Source organism: Momordica charantia (genome assembly GCF_013281855.1).
Source record: "Momordica charantia cultivar OHB3-1 chromosome 6 unlocalized genomic scaffold, Mcharantia_2.0 BLBB01000006.1, whole genome shotgun sequence".
Taxonomy (NCBI): Eukaryota; Viridiplantae; Streptophyta; class Magnoliopsida; order Cucurbitales; family Cucurbitaceae; genus Momordica; species Momordica charantia.
Window position 1 is genome coordinate 28,806,044 of NW_028275164.1, and position 21,729 is coordinate 28,827,772.

General features: G+C 34.7%; 3 protein-coding genes and 1 pseudogene across 4 annotated transcripts; 2 read left to right on the forward strand and 2 right to left on the reverse strand.

The window, feature by feature from the left end:
- Positions 1 to 292: 292 nt before the first annotated feature.
- Positions 293 to 3,975, forward strand: LOC111022739 (phosphoribosylformylglycinamidine cyclo-ligase, chloroplastic/mitochondrial). The gene is made up of 8 exons (XM_088125928.1): positions 293 to 824; positions 1,898 to 1,992; positions 2,073 to 2,174; positions 2,271 to 2,330; positions 2,846 to 3,018; positions 3,100 to 3,202; positions 3,288 to 3,446; positions 3,609 to 3,975. The coding sequence occupies exons 1-8, from the start codon at positions 461 to 463 to the stop codon at positions 3,777 to 3,779; spliced, it is 1,227 nt and encodes a 408-aa protein (XP_087982054.1). The 5' UTR covers positions 293 to 460; the 3' UTR covers positions 3,780 to 3,975.
- Positions 1,051 to 1,992, forward strand: LOC148211053 (uncharacterized; annotated as a pseudogene). Its single transcript, XR_015791831.1, has 2 exons — positions 1,051 to 1,627; positions 1,898 to 1,992. The product of XR_015791831.1 is annotated as an uncharacterized LOC148211053 (transcript).
- Positions 3,976 to 7,227: 3,252 nt separating the features above from the next.
- LOC111024874 (uncharacterized) lies at positions 7,228 to 12,951 on the reverse strand. The gene is made up of 9 exons (XM_088125274.1): positions 12,306 to 12,951; positions 12,007 to 12,254; positions 11,784 to 11,952; positions 10,937 to 11,277; positions 10,495 to 10,780; positions 9,267 to 10,346; positions 8,071 to 9,059; positions 7,711 to 8,010; positions 7,228 to 7,248 (listed from the first exon to the last, which is right to left on the reverse strand). The coding sequence occupies exons 1-9, from the start codon at positions 12,949 to 12,951 to the stop codon at positions 7,228 to 7,230; spliced, it is 4,080 nt and encodes a 1,359-aa protein (XP_087981400.1).
- A 2,700-nt stretch (positions 12,952 to 15,651) lies between these two features.
- On the reverse strand, positions 15,652 to 16,651 carry LOC111023163 (NADP-specific glutamate dehydrogenase). The gene has a single exon (XM_022300536.2). The coding sequence runs from the start codon at positions 16,560 to 16,562 to the stop codon at positions 15,843 to 15,845; it is 720 nt and encodes a 239-aa protein (XP_022156228.1). The 5' UTR covers positions 16,563 to 16,651; the 3' UTR covers positions 15,652 to 15,842.
- Positions 16,652 to 21,729: the final 5,078 nt, after the last annotated feature.

The window sequence follows — 21,729 nt, forward strand, 5'->3', positions numbered from 1 at the left end:
CACATAATAGAAATTATTTAATGTTTAAATTTTAAGAAATATATTGATTTAAATATCGAATTGAAATTGTGATATAAAAAAAATGAGATTAAGAATATAATTGAGAGACTAAAATAATTAAGTTTAAAAAGTATAAGTACAATGATTAAAATAAATATTTTTAAATTACCATGACTAAAATATGAAAGCTTTTTTAGAAAGACCAAAATCAACCCAGCCAAGTCACAAAACAAACTGTCTTTCGGAAAAAAAAAAAAGTGACAAACAAACTAACATTCTAACCAAAATATTACATTAAAAAGAAAAGGAAAGAAAAAACCCCAACAAGGGAGCGACGCGCAGCGCTTCTCTCCCAAAATTTTCCCTCCTTCCTTTCATCCATCCGACCACCCACCGTCGCCACTCCCGCCGTTCAAAGTTCGCCGGCGGCGCTATTCTTCAGTTACCTCCTCTGTTTCCCATGACGACCTCCAGATTTTCCTCCAACACTGAGTTCTATGGCTATTTAGGTAATCTGAACTTGCCGTCCCAGCCGAAATCGAGTCCAACCCCCATGTTTCTTTGCGTTCAGGTGGCATCCAAATCCAAGTGTTTCTCCGATGGATTGATTGGGCTTTCAGTGAGACCTACAGGAGTTGGAGGCAGAAGATTTGGGAGGATTGGAGCTGCTTCTTCTGTATCGAAGAGCAATTTTAGTGTGGAGGCTAAAGCAGGTCTTACGTATAAGGATGCTGGAGTCGACATAGACGCTGGTACAGAGCTTGTGATAAGGATTGCTAAGATGGCCCCCGGTATTGGCGGCTTTGGTGGTCTTTTTCCTCTAGGTTTGTTCTTTTTGAATTTGTAATTACTGAAGTTGTTGAATGATTCTGAAATATTACTGTTAAGCTTATCAGTGGGTCAACCCGAAAGATTTTTCATATTGATTATGAACTGAGAAGCATAACTTTGGTGGACATAGAATGTTAATTACCATCACTCTCATCGATTCTTCAATCTCACCAAGAATTCGAATTTCCCAAAATTCCTGCAACCAATTGCAGAAATCCGATGGGAATTTCAATGAATTTCGCGGCATCGCCATCATCCCTGATTTCTAGGGCTCACTACAACATCCACAAACTGTTCCTCCGTCTGCGGCTTCTACCTCATCTTCCTCCACGCCTTCACTATCGCTGGCGCCATCTCCGGCCTCGCCCTCGCCTCCGCCGGCACCAGCCGCTGGTTTGGAGTCCACATGATGTTCGCTGTCCTCACCGCCATCTTCCAAGGCTCCGTCGCGGTGCTGGTCTTCACCAGAACCGGGGATTTCCTGGGAGAATTAAGATCGTACGAGAGGGAGGAGGACGGATCATTGATTCTGAAACTGGGGGGTGGATTGAGCGCTCTGATATTCTGCCCGAAGTGGGTTGTTCTGGTTCTTGCGTTTTGGTTGAAGTATTATATGTACGTTGAAGGGAATGGAGAGGGCCGGAAGAGGAGCGGCAAAGTTCAGCAGTATGAGGATTTGAGCTGGGCGGCTCGGCCATTCCTTGCGTGGAACAGAACAGAAAACAGTGCATGAAATTCTGAGTTTTGGCTTTGTTCTTCATTCAAATTGATTGATACTGATATTGATTTGTTGTTTGTATGTGATTATAAACTTGATGATATGTGTGAGAGTTTTTTTTTTTTTTTTTTTGGGTGGGGGGATGATGGCTTCAATTGGATTCTATTGAAGGGGGAAGAATTCATATTCATATAAATATAATACAGATTGTTTTGTTTTAAAAAAAATAGAATGTTAGTTTTCTTTTATCATGGGAACTTGAGGGTCTGATGGATGCTATTGTTTTATAGTTAATATACTTTACATTCTTTTTCTTCCTTTCTATGCTGAATAAGTTTAAATGAACAGGTGATTCATATCTCGTAGCTGGCACAGATGGTGTTGGAACTAAACTAAAACTTGCTTTTGAAACTGGGATTCATGACACTATTGGAATTGATTTGGTAGGCTGTGTTATATTATATGTAGGTAAATTATGCATTGTATTGATTAATAGTGATCTTATAAATAAGTTTTATCCTAGGTTGCTATGAGTGTTAATGACATTGTTACTTCTGGCGCAAAGCCTCTGTTCTTTCTTGATTACTTTGCTACAAGCCACCTTGACGTTGATCTTGCCGAAAAGGTATAGATGAAAGTTGAAATAAGTTGCTTGGTTGAGTTTTCATTTGTTCATATGCCTCCACATGTTCTATATAGCTTATGTTTTCTTCGTGTTTAGGTAATAAAAGGTATCGTGACCGGTTGCCAACAATCTGACTGTGCTCTTCTGGGCGGCGAGGTACAAATGATTCTTTATAATTATTATTTGGTTTCGAATTGTTATATGGTGCTTCCCATCTTGCTGCAAATTCTGGGTTGGAAGTAGTTTTTAGTATTTAGGTTGATGTCTATCACATATGGTTCTGAAGTTTCTACTTGACCTACTTGACAGTGAAGTTCGCACACTAATAACTGTTGGTTTTGCTGGACACGTGCTATGGTTTATGGCTGGAAAAATAAAATAAAGTGGCTGAAAAACAAACATACGATTTGGTTTAAATTTGCTTCATTTTTTAATTGAAACTTGTTGATAGTGCTTGTGATCGACACAGAACTTGTTTTCAGTTCATATTTTAAAAAGAAACTGTTATAGTTGAAGTTATTGGGACGATTTCTCTTGTTTTTTCATTATCTTGTTATTTTCCTAGCAAGTTTTCCAAGTTGTTGAAATCTAAACCAGAAGGTATTTGTTTTCCCATTTGTCATTCCATGAAACCGTGGTTTGAATTCCAAATGCTTTTTGTACATTTTTAGACCGCAGAGATGCCAGGCTTCTACGCAGATGGTGAATATGATCTCAGCGGTTTTGCGGTGGGCATTGTAAAAAAAGATTCTGTTATTGATGGGAAAAACATTGTGGCTGGAGATCTTCTCATTGGCTTGCCTTCAAGTGGAGTCCATTCAAATGGATTCTCTCTTGTAAGAAGGTTGATCGCGATTACGCTTTACTCTCTTAACGGGGATAAACACGACACTAGTCTCTGACAACTGCTGTCATATCTTTATAGGGTCATCGAGCGAAGCGGCCTTTCCTTGAAAGACAAACTTCCTGGTGGAGATGTTACATTAGGTGAGGCCTTAATGGCCCCTACTGTGATATATGTCAAACAGGTCAATCTTTATTCATTGTTTTCTTCACAATTGTGGTTTGATTGGCATCAAAGTTTTTCAGCTCTTTTCTATTTTATAACCACAGGTACTTGACATTATCAGTAAGGGAGGGGTTAAGGGGATAGCCCACATCACCGGCGGTGGTTTTACCGATAATATACCCCGAGTTTTTCCCAAAGGCCTTGGAGCTGTTATTTACAAGAATTCATGGGAGATCCCAACTGTTTTTAATTGGATTCAAGAGGTAAATGAGAAATTTTTTCTATGTTATTTGTATATCTCTAGGAACTAATGGTAGACATTTTGATATTGTCGAATATATCAAAGAAGTGTGAGGGATATTAGTGATATTAGCTAGAACGTTCATTCTTTTTGTTTATTCTCTGTTATCTTGGTAACATATCAGGCGGGAAAAATCGAAGATGTGGAAATGAGACGAACATTCAACATGGGTATTGGCATGGTTCTTGTGGTGAACCAAGAGGCGTCGCAAAGAATACTCAACGACGACCGTGGATCAGACAGAGCTTACCTCATCGGAGAGGTCGCAGATGGCGAAGGAGTAAGATTTTTGTAATCTATGAGTGAAAATTTTGTAACCAAAAGCCTTGGTTTCAACAAGGATTTTAGCGTTTAACCCACAATGGGTCATGAAACTGAAGGATACATCTTTATGGTAAATGGGTGTTCTAAGTCTTACCATATTGTGTTGAATAAGTTGATTTGTAATGGGTTTTTATTCAAATAAATTACCCATTCTTTTTAGATAAAAACTTAATGTACACCTACTTGGATAAATTAGAAATTTTGGTGCTTGATCTAGTAGTAAAATATTTTGAATTATCAATTTTATTAATTTAACCACTTATTTTGATAGTAAAGTTAATAATGTAAAACTAAGTTTAAAGTTAAAATTGACTCCGAGAATCTAGAGATGAAGGTTCTGTTTCATATTGTTAGGAAGGACCATGGTAATTAATTTTTGTTAGATTTGTTTGTCCATAAAGTTAATTAATATTTCCATTCATACCTTTTTAAGTTGATAAATTACATTCTGCATTCATTAGGAAAAAAAAAAGTACAATGATTTGATCAAGGCCAAAAGTCACATTCTTCTTATATAATTATCTTTAATCTGTGATAATCAAGATAGAAAATTTTAAACATTTCAGGAAAAAAGTTAGGCCTTTCCTAATTCTAAGGTAAGATAAATAAAAAGCAATTACAAATTTCAAATTATATATATTTCGAGGCGGTTGATAATAATTTCGAAATTTTTAGTAAATGTCAAGGATTAAAAAAGTGGTTTCTAAAAGTAAATTTTTTTATTTTCCAAATCCCAGTTTTTGTAATGTTGATATTTTTTTCTTCTAATGTATCTCTCCTGACAAATTTATTCTCTCCCTCTGGACTTTTCTATCTCAATATACTTTTATTTCTCTATCTCTTCTATTCTAATATATCTCTTTTCGGTCCATTCTCCTCGAGTCGGACTCTCTGCGACGTTTCCATTTCTTATTCACGATGTTGAAGATTTGTCTGAGGTGGGATGCCTCATTACTGAGATTTGTTAACGTTATTCTTTGTTGGATTCGGTTCGTTTCACATTCACACACCGTGAAGGCATTGTAGTGGCTCATAAATTGGCATAAATGACTATTGTTCGGTATTTAAACCGCATTTGGCTTGAGGAGGGTCCTTCATAAATTTCCAGTTTACTTGCTTCTGATTGTTTTCCATTATTCTCCTCGTTTCGTTTCTTTGTACCGGTAAAAAAATAAAAATAAATAAATAAATAAATAAATAAATATATATATATATCACTTAAAAAACAAAAATTCAAAAGCAATTATGAAATATAACGCTAGTTCTAGTTTACTGAGTGCTATTACGGTATTTGTCTTGAGAGACTATTTTTGTTTTGTGTAATTGAGGTCGGGGAGAGAATTTTGTGTAATTATAATAATTTTTCACATAGTTAATTTTGTGGGCGTCTTTCTCTAGTTCGAAAATTTTCACGTCTATTATTGTTCTTTCTTTTTTTTTTTTTTTTTTTTTTTTATGTTCTGTTAGCTGATAAACTCATAGAATATTTTTAGTACTCCCTCTTTCCTTAAAATTAAAGTAATGGCAAGAACACGCAAGCAAGTGAGAGGATTATCAGCATGCGTTTTATACATTTCTTATTAATTAATGTTTTAATTGTTGTATTTTAAGGATTTGATGTAATGTTTTTGTTTATTAATTTATTACTTTATCTTTACTAAGAATTTTTTAGATGTTATTATTATTATTATTATTTATTTATTTATGGGATCACAAATGTTTCAAATTATTTTATAAATTATGTTTTTGTTATTATTATTATATATTTTTTTTCTCATTTTTAGGTATTTTAAAATGTTGAAAGCATGCATATAAGTAGTGTTTCTACACAGTATAAGTCTAAAAAAAAAAAATTTGAGTAAGTTACAATTTATGCATTATATTTCTAATTAGTTAGAATATATTAAGTGTAAAGATGATTATGAGAAAAGGAAATAATGTTTTATCACATTAGTTTCTAATACATGATACTTTTTTTTTCAAAAAATAATTCATGAAACTCTTTTATGTGGATTTAATTTATTTATGATAACTTCAAAAATAAATCATACTGTTTTAGTTGGTTACCTTTCCCCACCAAAATCAACAACAAAATAGTCTACCAATTTTAGATTAGACGACTAAAATTCTAATTTGTCTAAAATAAGCCATAAAATTATAATGTGATTAACAGTTTGAGTCTAAAAAAAGAGAGAAGGAAACCCCCTTAACTATATCCACCAATTGTATAACTTCCTTAACAAATTTTCTATTTTCAAAAACTTATAAATAGGAAAGAAGGAAAAAAAAATCATAAGCAATCAACTAGCGACTAAGATAGTCGCACCAAAGGTCGTGCATTTCTTCCCTTGAAAGAAAAGAAAGAAGATGAAATCATGGATGATATGTTTGGTCTTAATTAGCATGTTGGTGGTGGGCCAAGAAGTTGCAGCGGAACACAAATATCTTAAAATTTTTGAGTGTCATCGACCTAACCCACCTCCAAGTTGCAATCCATCTCATCACAATAAGCATCATCCACGAGTTCCTGCTAATCCCTATAATCGTGGCTGCTCCGCTATCCATCGATGTCGTGGAGGATGATGGGAATCGATGTTTTCATCTCTATTTATCTATCAAATATGAAGAGACGAAAAAAAACGACCAACAGCTATTTACATTTGGTAATGAGTATTCCAAATCTTACCATGAAAGGTTGAATGAATTGATATATGTAATGGCTATTTTAATAGTTGATTGTATTTTTATTTAAATAAGTTACTCACTTTTTAGTGAGAGAAAATACAAAAATTTGATGTTTTTTTAGTACAAACATGTTTGGCTTCCGTAATGCTCTTTAATTTTATAATGTGAGGTAAAAGAGTTGCTATATTTTTAAAGTTGTTACACTATATTTCTAAATTTGTTACATTGAAGGGTGGTTTAAGAATATGAAAATTTTTCCATCATAATATTATTGATACCATTTATATAGTAAAGTATATACTAATGTCAAAAAACAAATATATATATATATATATATATATATATATATATTTATATTTTTAGGCATACTATTATCAATATATATAAAGGTGTATAATTGATATACCAATGTAAATTGCATCACTAAATAATATACTTTCAATTTTTACAAGATATTATCATGGGACCAATTTATTATTTAGACTAAATTTGCTATTATTTCAAAAGCCTCATGTATTAATTAAGATAAAATTATTTACTTCTTTTAATATCAATTGGTGAGGATAATTTAATTGACATTCAAATCTTTATTTTTCCATCATATATGAAAAGAAAAAGAAGACGATAATTTAAGAAGAGGTTAAATATATGAATATTTACTAATGTATGTATGTATATATAGTTTTTGGTGGAAACGATATGGAGAAATAATTTTATTGTTCATAAACAATGTGTCAATCGCAGTTTATTTGTAACTATAGGATATAAAGTTACATTTACACAAATATGCTATCATTTAATTAAACATAAAACTATACAAAAAAAAAACATAAAACTGACCATTGTCATTTAATTTTTCCAAATCCTAATAATTTGATAGGGTCTTTCAAATTAATTGGTGCATCAATATAATGTTTTTTTTTTCGAAGAAGTGATTTCATTAAATTAAGCCACATGGGCAAAATTTGAAGGGAAGTCCCTTTGAACAAGATCTAAAAGCCACGTAGGGAAATTAAACAGCCAAGCATATGTGGCAGAAGGGGAAGTGATCCCCCCCCCCCCCCCCCCCCCATTTTGCTAAACCATGGGCAGCACGATTGCATTGACGAATGGGAAAAGGAAATGAAGGCGAAGCAGCAGGTTAGGGCTTGAATCTCCATCACCCAATTTTGTTCATCTCCCCTTGTGTGTATCTCATTTCGAATCAGTTGAATTGCCAGCAAAGAATCAGATTCGACTTCTAAATGGGTGAAATTTGAAGCAGCTGCAAATTTCAGACCCTCCAAGATGCATCTGATTTCTGCAAGAAGAGGCGACAACGGAAATGGAACACGAATTGAAGTCGCGGCAACCAGAGAACAAGAAGAATCTCTTATGATGCAGCCGAAGCTCGTGGATGCGCCCCTACATGCCGCATCAGTGTTTAATTTTAGAGAGACACTCGATGAGGGGCGCCAATATTGAACGACTGGCCTATGATTCGACTGAGTTCGAGGTGAATAGTTACTCATCTGTGCCTGAGAGTGTGAATCAAGGAATGGAGTTAACCATTCACACTTAAATTCAACAGGGGATACCTGTTTCCCATGGATGAGAGAGTTCCGGTCATTCCAGATGCCCCAACCGGTAATAGCCGCTAGATTTAGATCTTTTGGTTCTAATTGTTCTGTGAGAGAGCTCCATAGCTCCAAAAAACTGATATTGTCTTCTGCAGATAAACAAGTCAGAAAAGGGAAAAGGGTCCTCCAAATCTGACGCGCTCGCTTACAGTGAAAAAAAGCATGAATGATACTTTCTCGCCTATCTCCACAAATGGTGCAAGCTGGTAACTCTCCGATTCCTCTTAGTAGTAGATTCTGGGCTGTTGGAATATGTTCGTGCGCTGATCGCCAAATAAAAATCTTAATTTTCGTAGGAACAGTAAGTTTCCAAATGGAGTTCCATTGCGTCCCTCTATAGTTCGTACTAGCAGAAGTAGCATTACATTTTAGATGCATGTACAACTTATATCCACTGCGAACACTATAGTTTCCTCTCTTATCATAGTGCCATAGCCAAGAATCTTGTAAGTTGTAGGAGCTTATGGGCATAGAGAGAATCAGATCTCTGTCTTCATTACAAAAAGAATGTGAAATAGATGTAACATCCCAATTTCCATCGGCTGTAATGAAACTGGCCACTGTGGTATCCAAAGCACCATTGTTAAACCTTAACGGCTTGAAAGTGGTGGGTCTTGGAAGCCAAGGATCTGAGAATGCTTTAATTGTAGATCCATTTCCCACACGCAACCTTAAGCCTTTCACTAGAAGATCACGGCCCCACAAAAAACCTTTCCAAAAGTAGGAGGACTTGGAATTATTTGAAGCTTGGAGAAGGCTTGTATCCTTAAAGTATTTATGTTTCAAAACCTTGGAGACTAAAAGGTTTGGATGTTGAAGGAAGCGCCAGACATGTTTAGCCACCAGAGCTTGATTAAATCCTTCCAAATCTCGGAAATTAAGTCCTCCACATTCTTTTGGATAGCACATTCTTCCCCATTTCATCCAGTGTAGTTTCCGAGATTCTCCTGTGGAGCCTCACCAAAATCTTGCAAACATTTGAGCAATTTCGTCACAGAAACCTTTAGGAAGACGGAAAACGCTCATGGCATACGAAGGAATAGCCTGGCCAACACTTTTAATGAGTACCTATTTTCCTCCAACAGAGAAAAAAGAGCGCTTCCAACCCTGCATAGCTTTCCAAATTTTGTATTTTAAATAGAGCCAATTCATACCTCTCCTCCTTGTAAAATGTGAAGGGAGACCTAGATAATTTCCGAAATGTGAAACCAACTTGACGTTTAGTATGCACTGAAGGTATTGTTGCCTCTCAGGGTGGACATTTGGAGAAAAAAGAAGAGCAGATTTTGAGAAATTAATGCATTGCCCAGATGCCCTTCCATAGGAGTCCAAAAGTCTCCTTAGTGCTAAGCATTCTGATTCCAAAGAACGCAGGAAAATGAGACTGTCGTCTGCGAAAAGTAGATGAGTAATAGATGTGTTATTTTCCTCAAAGTGAATACCTGTAAGTCGTCCGGAGTTATTTTCATGGTTGATCAAAGCAGACAGGCCTTCAGCACACAAAAGGAACAAGTAAGGAGATAATGGATCACCCTGTCTGATACCCCTGGAGGGTTGGAAACAACCTCCTGGAGAGCCATTTAAGTGGATCGAAAATCGAACTGTTGAAATACATTGGATAATGGCCTGAATCCATCCTTCATTAAATCCCATTTTCCGCATTATGCACTCTAGATAGGTCCATTCAACACGATCAAAAGCTTTACTCAGATCAAGTTTTAGGGCTGCCATACCTATTAAACCAGATTTACAACTATTAATAGTATGTAAACATTCATGCCCAATAATGACATTGTCAGATATGGCGCGAGAAGGGACAAAAGCTGACTGCGCATCTGATATTACTAATCCAATCACATTCTTTAGTCTATTAGTGATTGACTTAGAAATAATCTTATAAGAGACGTTGCACAGACTTATCGGACGAAAATCTGAAATCGATCTTGGTTGCTTAATCTTGGGAATAAGAGCAATATATGTAGAATTCCATTTTTTAATATCATCCCCATTATTAAGAGCATTAAGACATGCCTCCAAAGTTTTAGGACCCACCACATGCCAATAAGTTTGGTAGAAGAGGGCAGGAAATCCATCTGGTCCCAGAGCCTTTGTTGGGAACATTTGCCTGATAGCCAACTCAATTTCCTCCTTAGTATATGGAGCTAACAACTGCTCATTTACCTCCGAAGTGATCCGTGTGGGAATAAGATTTATGATTGCTTCAATATCCAAAGCTTGGGGGATGTTGTAGTGAAAATAGATTGAAAATATGCCATGAAGATATTCTCAATCTCCTTCGTATTCTCTGTCCAGCACCCATTTTGATCCTCAATGCCATAAATGGAGTTACAAGATTTCCTTAAAGAGGCCTTCTTGTGGAACCATTTAGTATTGCAATCCCCCACTTAAGCCAGTCTTCCCTCGAGCGTTGCTTCCAGAAGATTTCTTCTAACTCCAGAAGGCCAGCTAAATCATTCTCAAGAGCATGAATAATGGTGAAGTCTAGCGGAAGAGGCTGATTGTAAGCGTCTATAATAGCCGCCTTTTGTGCTTTAATCTGTTTGAATAGATCCCAGACATTGGATCGGCCCCAATGCCGAAGGGCAGATGAGGATGCCTGAATGCTGTCAGAAAAAGAATAATTATGAGTTGCATTAGACCAATGCCCCTGTTCAGATATAAGTTGCTCACATTCTGGATTGCAGACCCAATATTCTTTAAACCGAAAAGGTTTTGAAGTCCTTCGAACTCGGGAAGAAGTTATTTTGTTGAGATGCAAAGCAATGGCTCGATGATCAGATTTCGATCAAGGAAGGTGAACTACCGAAGCATCTGGGAAAACATAATTAAAAGTATCATTGCATAAGAAACGGTCCAGCCTCTTCCATAGTTGGTCTCCAGCGAATCTGTTATTGCACCACGTGAATATCCCTCCTTTAAAACCCATGTCAGTGAGTGAGCAAGCATCCATGATATTCCGGAAAGCCTCAATCTGAGAGGTATCATAAGAGGAGGTGTATGAGGCTTCATAATTCCATAGGATTGCATTCATATCACCTCCAATAAGCCAAGGTGAGGCATCTAAATTAGAAATTCTCCTGAGGAGCTCCCAAGTTAAATGGCGTTTATGAGCAGCCGGGTGACCATAGAAACCTGTAAACCTCCCTGAACAATTATCAAACAAGATAGAACAGTCAATATGATTCGGAGAGTAGGAACGAATAGTGACTTCAATATTATCCTTCCAAAGAAGACAAAGACCACCACTCCGTCCTGAACAACATACAGTGAAACAACCATAAAAGTTGAGCGAATGTTTTAGTTTATTAGTTAAACGCTCAGTACACTTAGTCTCCATAAGAAAAACAATAGAGGGATTCTCGTGATATAAGAAATCACTTAGGACCCGGAAAGTTCGAGGGTCCCCCAACCCCCGAACATTCCAACATATGATATTCATGGCTCTCGGCGAGGTTGTTTAACAACCTTCGCCGATTTAAAAGAGTGAATAGTTTCTGGGTCCTGCAGTTGGGCTTGGAGCTTCGATTTCTTCACAGATGTAAAAGTTTGGGGAGTAGCTTTCCGTTTTGGGCAATACTTGAATACATGTTGGTCCTATCCTTCAGAAGATGGGCCTGATCTGGCTTTCTGTTTCCACCTCCTCAAATTACCAGAAAAACCTGGGCTTAGGTCCATCCTAGTTAGTGAATCTGAATAGGAAGGCTGCATTGATGGTGCTCCTGATTTCAAGGGAGGATTCAAATTGGAAATCTCCTTCACATTAATTCTTTGCTCACCCTCATCAATCAAAACGGGACTTTTTCCTTGCTGAGATGGCTCCTTTAAAGTAGTAATAAATGCCTACGTGGAATTAAAAACGCCAGCATTTGTAACCGCCCCTTTCTTTGGAGTTTCCGTAACTGGTGATTCCATCGGAATTGCAATTGGACCCGTCGCCGGCGCTGACTGTACACCTTGGGATCCGGCACCGACGGGTGAAGTAGAGCTAGAGAAAGAGTTATTTCCAGATTTGTCGAGGAGATCCTCCTGAGGTTGTTTCATTTGAGGCATGGTGGGTTTAACAGTTCCTTGATACCTGAGCCATGAACCATATTGGTGTTTCTTCCGTGAAGAACTAAGTCCTGCATCAGAAAAACACTCATCACAATCTTTGAGAGTATGGTCTAGCTTACCGCAATGATAGCAAAAGTCTGGTAAGCGCTCGTATTGTATTGGAATCCATGCTCCTCCAATGGGACCATCTAAATTAAGCTTAATTCCACGTCTCAATGGTTTAGAGATATCAAGCATTACACGGACTCGTAGATTAGAGCCCCAATCAGGATTCAAATCATCACAATCAGCTTCTTCAAAACCACCCAAAGCGTTACCGAGACGGATAGCCATATCTCTTGTTATACAACCTAATGGTAGGTCAAAGAAACGAACCCAAATAGGCAGTTTTGTGAAATCCAATTCTGATGGTGGAATCAAAGCTACTGGCTTGTTAATCAGGACCAACGTCCTGTCAAAGGTCCATGGCCCAGATTTATAGATCTTGTTTCTGTCAAGGGCTCGAGCAAATGAGAAGAGAAATAAGTTGTAGCCTAAGCTTTGAACCTCAAATGCATTATTTTCTAGCTTCCATGCGGTTCTCATTGTGTTTTTCATAACAGGGCAGGTGATGGGTCGCTTAATAAAGAGTTTCCCAACCAAGATCTGCTCGAGTCTGGATCCAGTAGTAGCAGGGGCCGAGGCGTCTACATCAATAGCAGTTTCCTCTTCTTCTGAGGTTAGTTTAAAATTCTTCCATTCCTCTAACAAATCAAATGTTGCCATTGTAGGGAAATGAAAGATGGCCAGTCAAGAATCCTAAGAACTGTCAGAGACAGAAAGGGTGCTCTCATTTTAGAGAGAAAAAAAGTCCAATTAGTTTCCTCTTCTATTGTGATGGAACTTGTGCATCAATATAATGTTAGTATATAGGTAAGTAAACTACTTTTGTATAATTGATATTTATGGAGAATTATTTAAAAGAAAAAAAAAACCAATAAAAGTTCGAATATAGCCCCTGCATGTCGTTGAACTCGGAAAAAAACCAATAAAAGTAAAAAAAGTCTATGTCAATGGATAATTATGTAAATATTATTTTAAAAAATCAGTAACAAATAAGCATTTCACACAATTAAATATGATTAATATTAACATTATGTCTATATAAGTGAAATTATGTTGATATATTTTTTAATATTTTCTCGGCTCTTTTGCGATACAATGAAAATGTTAATTCACCTTTTATGTTTACCCTAATGTAAAGTATATGGACGATGTATAAATATAACTAATATATGGGTTCTTACACATTTGTTCTATTTTTGCATAATATTTATCATGGGGCAAATATGCTGTTATTTAGGTCAAGTTTGTCGCTTATTCCAAGATCCCCTCGAATTAATTAAGATAGTATGGTTTAGTATATTATTCCTAAAACAAAGTGATAACGTTTTTTTCCTTGAGATAGAGGCTTTTGAAAAGTCATATTTACTTCAAATGCTTTTGTCAAAGTTGATGGGATGTGAATCCCGGAGCGGAAGCGGATTATCGTTCATCAATTTTGAGAAACAAAATCAAAGGTTCAAAGATGAAATACATGGAAAATTTGTTTTACCTTTGAAGAACTTTTCTTCAATGGATTAACCAACGAACACCACCAAACGATCTTCCGTGCTATCCTCTGGATACCAAGATCGTGCTTATGGGAGCAATCGTTTTGAATAATAGGGATTGAGAGTGTTCAGTTCTGCATTCAAAACAAAACCAAAATCCCCACTCTCTTGCTAAGATGCAGGGAGTTAATTAATAACATTAATTTTTGTTATTAATTAATTTATCTTTAACAATTAGTAAATTGAAACCCTCAGAGAAAACATGACATTTCAAATATGGGGTGAATAAGCTTGTAATGTCGTCCTTTTTGTGGACATCAATCGGAATGACAAGTAACCTCACTCACCCCCCAATTATTATCTCTTTCATATATATATAACATGAAATAAGTTATTTCTATTAGATTTATGAATTATATTACTAAAAAGCCAGGATAAAAGTGTAATTATGGATTATGACAAAAGAAAATGGTGTATCACTCTTTTTCTTTTTTTTTTTTGTTGTCAATTTAATCCATATTTAGATGGCTTGAAAAATAATTTTGAAATTGTACTTGTTGATGATTTCTTGTTCACTGGTTACTTTATCATAACAAAATTAAAATAGAAAAAAAAGGAAAAAAGGGACCACAACAATCTACAACAATCTATCCATTTTAGAATAGGTTGTAAGTTGGATCTCTCATCCCACGTGTTGTGCTAAAAAAGTCTAATTATTCAAAGTATTTAGTAATATAAGTAGTGATACTTACCCACTAAATATCTAGTTCCTTAAAAAGGAAAATACTAAATAAATGCTGAGCTGAATTTAAAATAATATTAATTAATTTATTAACATATGAATTATTATGTTACACTATTACACAATTTATAATATAATTATATTTTACATTTTCTAATTTGAATAAAACGAAATAGCATATTTATCAAAATTTTTATCTAATTATGCATTTTTAAGTTCTAAATTTAAGATAGGAAAACATTGAAAATATAAAAATGTTGATTTATAATTTCCACTATTTGAATCAAGAAACAAAATCTGGATTGTACATTTCTAATCAATTCCAATTGAAAAATGTTGTCTTAGACTAGAGCTTGTTTGAGTTTTTGATTATGATACCATGTTAATATGCATATTCACAATGAGAGGAGTAACACATGTCTATTATAAAAACTTTGTAATGTTTTTGTACTTTCCAACGTGAATCCGTAACATGTCCCTTCAAGATCGTGGTTATTCGACTCATTGATCTTAGTTGGATCCCATTTTTAGACTGGATATTTGTTTGAGCTTTTGGACTCTAATACTATATCAATATTTATGGAGTTTCATTTCAAAATCAATAAATATTAATATATGAATAGTCTGAAATTTGGAATAGATATCTATTTGATTCTAGAAGTTTCAAAAAAGACCAATTTTGGTCTCTGAAATTTGCAATACATGTCTATTTGATTCTCAAAGTTTCAAAATAGAAATTTTTAAAGTTTCACAATAGAAATTTTTTGTCGTTGTAGTTTAAGAAAGAGTTTTAAAAAATACCTTATAGTTAGGAAAAAACTTGGCTCCTAAAGTTAAGTTTCTCCTCAACATCATTGAATATTTGATGACTTATTATTTCTCTCTCTTAGTCCTTACACGATTGGAACGAGGGAGAAGTAGGGTTGAATATTTGACAACTCATTATTTCTCTCTCTTAGTCCTTAAACGATTGGAACGAGGAGAAGCAGGATAGGGGCGTATCGCCGAAGAGAAGAACAATTCCACCGTTGACAATGACGACGGCGATGAAGAATCCGGAATGGGGCTCCGGCGAGGAAGAGAAATTTATGCAGGCAGAGGTCTAAGGAGGAGGCGGAAAGCAATTTGATATAGTTTTAATACCACTATTTTTATTTTATCACCAAAAATACTATATACAACAACATTTTCATTTCATCATCTAAAGTCTAAACGTTCTCAAACAACTCGTAATTATACATTTCCTAAATTAAAAAATAAAAATAAAAAATAAAAGAGCAAAATTGAAAAACTCCTCAAAGTTTAGTTTAGTTCAGCTCAGTTCAGATTATTCGTTTTGGTCTCAATTTTTTGGAGTGGGCCGCCTTGGAGACCAAGAGCCCAACTCCCAAACACACGGCCCAAATCCCCAAATTCACGGCCCATCTCACCCCCTCCACCTCCATCTCCACTTCGTTTTCTCTTCCATCGCCACCGCAACCGTCATCGTCTTCTTCCGACGAATCTCCGCAGCCGTCGGAATCGGCTTCTTCTACTTCTCCTTCTCGTTCCTCCGGAATCTCCTCCAATCCAGAGAACCCCCTCTTCTTCATTCTTCTCACTCCCAGAACTACCTTCTCAAACATCGCCCCCTGTTCCTCCACATCCACGCAAATCTCCGCCGCCGCCGCTCCGGCGAACTCTCCTCCAAGCGCGCCCTTACACTCCAATCTCCACTCTCCCTCCTCGCTCCTCCTGAAAGTCCCCTCCACCACCTTCTCCTCCCTCAAATAAACTTCGAACCGCGCCCCCTCGCTCGCTCGAACTCGCTCTCTGCTCCCGAAGATCACCGCGTCCTTCCTCCACACCACTCGCTGCAGCGCCACCAACGCCGCCGAGTCCGGCCGGATCTTTGCGCCGTCGATCTCGTCAATGCGAGGGAGGTAGAGGAGAGTGAGCGATTCCGGCGGTGGCTTTAGGGATTCCGGACGCGAAAATCGGACGAAGAAGGCTTTGATCTTGAGACGACCGGGGAAGCGCTGGTAATCCGTGGACCTACACATCGATTTTTGTTTCGGAGATTCCAACGAGTCGTGCTCCGATTTCTGAGGTCAAATGTATTATAAGCGAAAGGGGAAGAACGCGGAACGGAGAAGGGAGAAGGCGGCCGTAGTTCTATGGGTGAGAGCACACGGGATTCGATGGTGACGTGGACAAACGGACAAAAAATTGGTGGCAACATTTGCATTTGCCTTGCCGCGTGAAAGGTGGGTTCTTTGTTCGTTTCCTGAAAGCTGCATCATTCCGGTGCTTCGAGGTGTACGGTTTATTATAAATGCACACGAAATCCTTGGGATTTTTTTTTTAAACCATGCTTTTTTTTATTTATTTATTTGTGAAATAACGCTAGTTTGTATAATGGGGCGGAAATTTTATTAGCGTGCGTTTGTAGTTGTTCTTCAAAAGAGGACTACTTGATTTTAAATAAACAAAAATTATATTATCATAAATTTTATATTTTATATAATAGTATTTTATTGAAAATATATGGCAGCCGTGTAGTGAGTGTAGCACATAGTTTACATCCTTGACTTTTCAAGGTTCGAGATGGGTTCGTGTTTTTTTTTTCTTTCTTTTATTTTAAAATCAACATTTACTTATTATTATTATTATTATTATATATTATTGTATTTTATATTATTAAAAAAGTAAAATACAATTATATATAATCATAATAAGCTATTAAAAAAGTTTAATAATAATAATAAGTAAAAAGTTGATTAATAGTACACCGATAATAGATGTCCTGTATGCTGTACAATCGGTGTATGCGCTACATCCACTATACCACTGACAGATATCCTACATTTAATGCTGCTATATGATATATAAGAATATCTTATTTTTCACAAAAATCAATATCTCTACAATCGTCTCTTGAAGAAATGATCACACCAACAGATGGTCGTGTCTTAAAGAGACGATCGTATCTTAATTAAATTTTCTTTTTAAAAATTAGTCTTGTGAAAATGGCATGGTCAAACGCATGGAACAATTTCAAAAACATTATTATTATTATTTTAGAATAAGTTTAAAAACAATATAAATATAAAAAAAACACTATTTTACAAATAAGTATTATTTAAAAAAAATCCCGAAATCCTTAACCGTTGATTTTATGATTTTGTCGATCCAGATGTCAGATTGCTACTTTCGGTGGTGTACCAGGGCGACCGTTTTCAGAAGCTGAGGTATGGACTTAATACTTATTCATCTTTTCTTTTAATTTTATTAATAAAAGTTGATGTATTAATAAACCATTATTTATTATTATATTTAGACACACTGCTGTTACAATAACCAATATAAGTGGTAATGAATACTTATTTTGATTAAGAAGTCATGAGTTTGAAACTCTCTACAAAACCCAACGGTTTGTACTCATGAAACATAACTAATAAGAGAATATATATTTTATTATTTATGTAATATTTCTCAGATATCTCACTTATCAGTTATTTGATCGTGACTATTTTTTAAACGTCTATTTTGATCGTTGTATTAAAACAAATAAAAAAAAAGCTATTTTGATCCTTTCATTTTCATTTTCTATCTCATTTTTTTAATAACAATTTTAACATAAAACTTTGATCACTAAATTTATTGAAACATAGTCATAAAGGTTTATTAAAGAGTTTCTAGTACTGTATATAAATTTTGCAAATAGGGATCAAGGTAATTACTTTAGAGACCGAAACCGACGTTTCAAAATTACATAACTAAAATAAACAAGAATAGAAAATATAATAGATACCTTAACCAGTTAAGCTTAAACTCAAGCCCGTGATGAAAAAAGATACTAAATTTAATCCAATATGTAATGATAAAATAAGACATGTTATTTATCAAAAGATAATAATGTAATAAGACATATTATTGATTAGTATTCTTTTAATACAATAAATGTAGGGTGAGTAAGTGCCAATTCGAGCATAATTTAGTAGATAAGTCATCTATTATTATTTCAAATGTCGATATATGGTTCGATCCTCTATCTTTCAATTGTTAAAATAATAATTTAGAAAAAAGTGAAGTGGGATATTGAACATTTGACCTCATAAAATTTAATTGGTACGTTGGATTGATGATCCATATAATTGATTTATATAACTTCTTGATTGGGGATCTCAAAAAGTTTATGGGTTTTTAAATATTTGATTACCTTATTTTAAGTTGATTTAATTTTCAAGTTGTGATTTTTAGACCAAAGATTAGTCTTGATTCTGTCGTTATAAGGGCAAATCAACCTTTTAACTACATTTTATTAGTATAAGTATACTACTACACATTAGGTATTTATTAAGAAACATTCTACCCATAAATTATTCTCTCCCCATTTTTCTCTCTAAATTCGCAAATATAACGGTGTGTATAGGGAATTTTCTCAAGTCGTTGATCCAAAGATCAATCACTGCCAACATTAAGATTTGTAAAATTTATTTTGTATGCGTACAACTTAGTCACCCAATCAAAGTGAGTATAGCTCCGCAATAATTGACATATAACTCCAATTAAAAGGGTGTGAGTTTGATCTTCTAACATATGTTATACTAAAAAAAAATTAATTATAGTCGATCAATAATAAAATGGGTGCACATCAGTCAACACCTGAATATTGATTAAACGAGTTTATTTGTCTTTGAACTAATTTAAGGAAGCATGACACTATACTATTTAATTTTTAAAAACTTATAAAATTTGACCACTATAGATTTTCAATCTCATGGTATCACTAGATCGATTTATAGAACAATTTATGAGAGGTGACATAATCACTCTTGTCCATCGGCCATTAATTGGGATCAAGAACAGTAATCAGCCATTAATTGGATTAAAGAAGCCCAAAAGTCAAAAAAAGCCTCTGATGGGCCAAATGGGTTGGCCCAAATTTTTAGGAAAGTGATCTCGTTCAACTTCCACCAATGAAAAATAGGAAACATATAAATTTAATTAATTTGTTTGTCAAGTATTAGTCAATTTCAATTTTTAGATTTGTAATTTTATTAAATTGAACCCTAAACTTGAATTTAGACAGATTTCTAGGAGCTAACAAATAAATCCAAGAAAAAAAAAACTAACAAAACAAAGAAAATCAAGTCAGAAGAAAAATATCCAAATCCATCTATAAAAAAAAACTTTGAGTCTAGCCACAAAATGAAATATAAACAAAATAGTGTTGTTTGACTGCAAAAATATACTACAAACCTTAAAAAGAAAGAAAACTTAATTAATTAATGACATCACGCATTTAAGTTTCATTACAATTATATTTAATTCAAGCTTTCAAATTCATAGTTCAACCAAACTCCATAATAAATTAAATCCATACTACCACTTTCTTTTTCAACAAAATAAGCTTCCTGAAGTGGGGATGGAATCAATTCAAAGTATATAGACATCATCAGAATGAGAGAGGGGTCCAATAATAATAAGAATAATAAAGGCAAAGGCACGTGGCAGGCATACTCCTCAAAAACCATATAGAATCTAAACACAATTTTTGAACAATATGACTATTAGAACTTTGATTTGACAGCATTTTCTTGTAACGTTGATTTTTTAATATCACTTGGATGTATGCCTGTTCGTGATTAAGGAACGCTCAAATGTGATTAGATGTTGTCTTTATATTTATCATAGAACTTTGTGAAACTATCGTATCCATGGACTAATTTCAAACATCCCATTTCTTTTATTAAAAACGTTATTGCCTTATTATTACTCATTTTCATTTTGATTTGGATAGTAACTGGATTAATCGAGTGCACATTCATACCACTAGAAATAGTCATTATTATATAACCTGCATATATTAGAGTATTTGACCTAGCATGGCATTCGACAAATATTTTTTATGCTTAAATTAGTTCAAGCTTGGGTAAAAAAATGGTTACTAAGGAAATTATTTTTCACTATAATTTTTTCTTTCTTTCTAATTTTTCTAACCTCTCTTTTGCTCTCAACTTTACTTTCTTTCTCTAAAATCTTTCCATCACATATTTGATTACATTTTTAAATAATTAATATAGATTTTATAACTATTTTACTAAATTATGAATAAAATATTAAATATTTTTTTAAAACTCATTATTTATACTAGTAAAAAATATTTTTTTTAAGTAAAATAGATATAATTTATGTACATTTATTACTTTCTTATTTTTTAATTAAAAAAATACAATTAATTACTAAATCAGTTAGTTTTTCCACGGATATCCCTATCCCTAAAACGGAGATTCCTAAACCTAGATCTGGATGAGGATCAGAAAGAACCATTATGAAACATATATAGTTTTTATTTTTTAAAAATATAAAATTAAAAATAGAAAAATAGAAAAACCAAAAAACAAAAAACTAGAAATAGAAATTGTTTATGCGGGAATTTGGACAACGGTTCTGCACGAAGCGAGCTCGAACCCGGTCTCCGGTTCCGACCTGAACACTAGAGTGGACCTGCACAAGAGGGTAAGCACTCCGACGCTCAAGTCAGTATAGATCAGACTCCGTAAGTAGTTCGAGGTGAGATTCGATACCTGAGCGTGAAATGAAGTCCTCTATCTATAGGTGATGGATCCGACAGTACACACGACCGGCGGTTATATGTTTTTTCCTCATATCGGACCTGTCGAGTTCCGAGCAGGTCGGACCCCAGTCAGATCGAACCTTGGTGCCCACACTTAGTCCTTTGTACTGGGCGAACCCAGCCACCTCGGCGGGGCCGAGGTGGACCTAAGCAATCCTTTTTATTTAGTTTCTTCAAACACTAATAAGGGTCCTCCACGTGTCTCGGGTATGTTTACCCCCAAACAGAAATCGTTATCAAATTCGTAAAAACTAAAATTGACATTTTAAGAGTGTGAGTATACTATAGTGGAATAATCCTTCAAACTCGAGTTCTAAGTCTAAAAATAAATTTGCTAAGAAAATATTTTTTTTTTCCTAAAAATAAAAGATTGATAAATTAAAACTTGCTGAAATTTTAAGAAATGATGTGAAAGTAGTTTTGAGGTTAACCTTTAATTAACCTTCAATAACTCAAATTTCTACTATAAAAAAAAAACTCCAATTTCTGGTTGAAAATAATGAAATTTCACCTCTTTATTTTACTTTTATATATGATTTTAACTATCAAATCATATATGTTAGGTAAACGGAGTCAAAACTTATTGC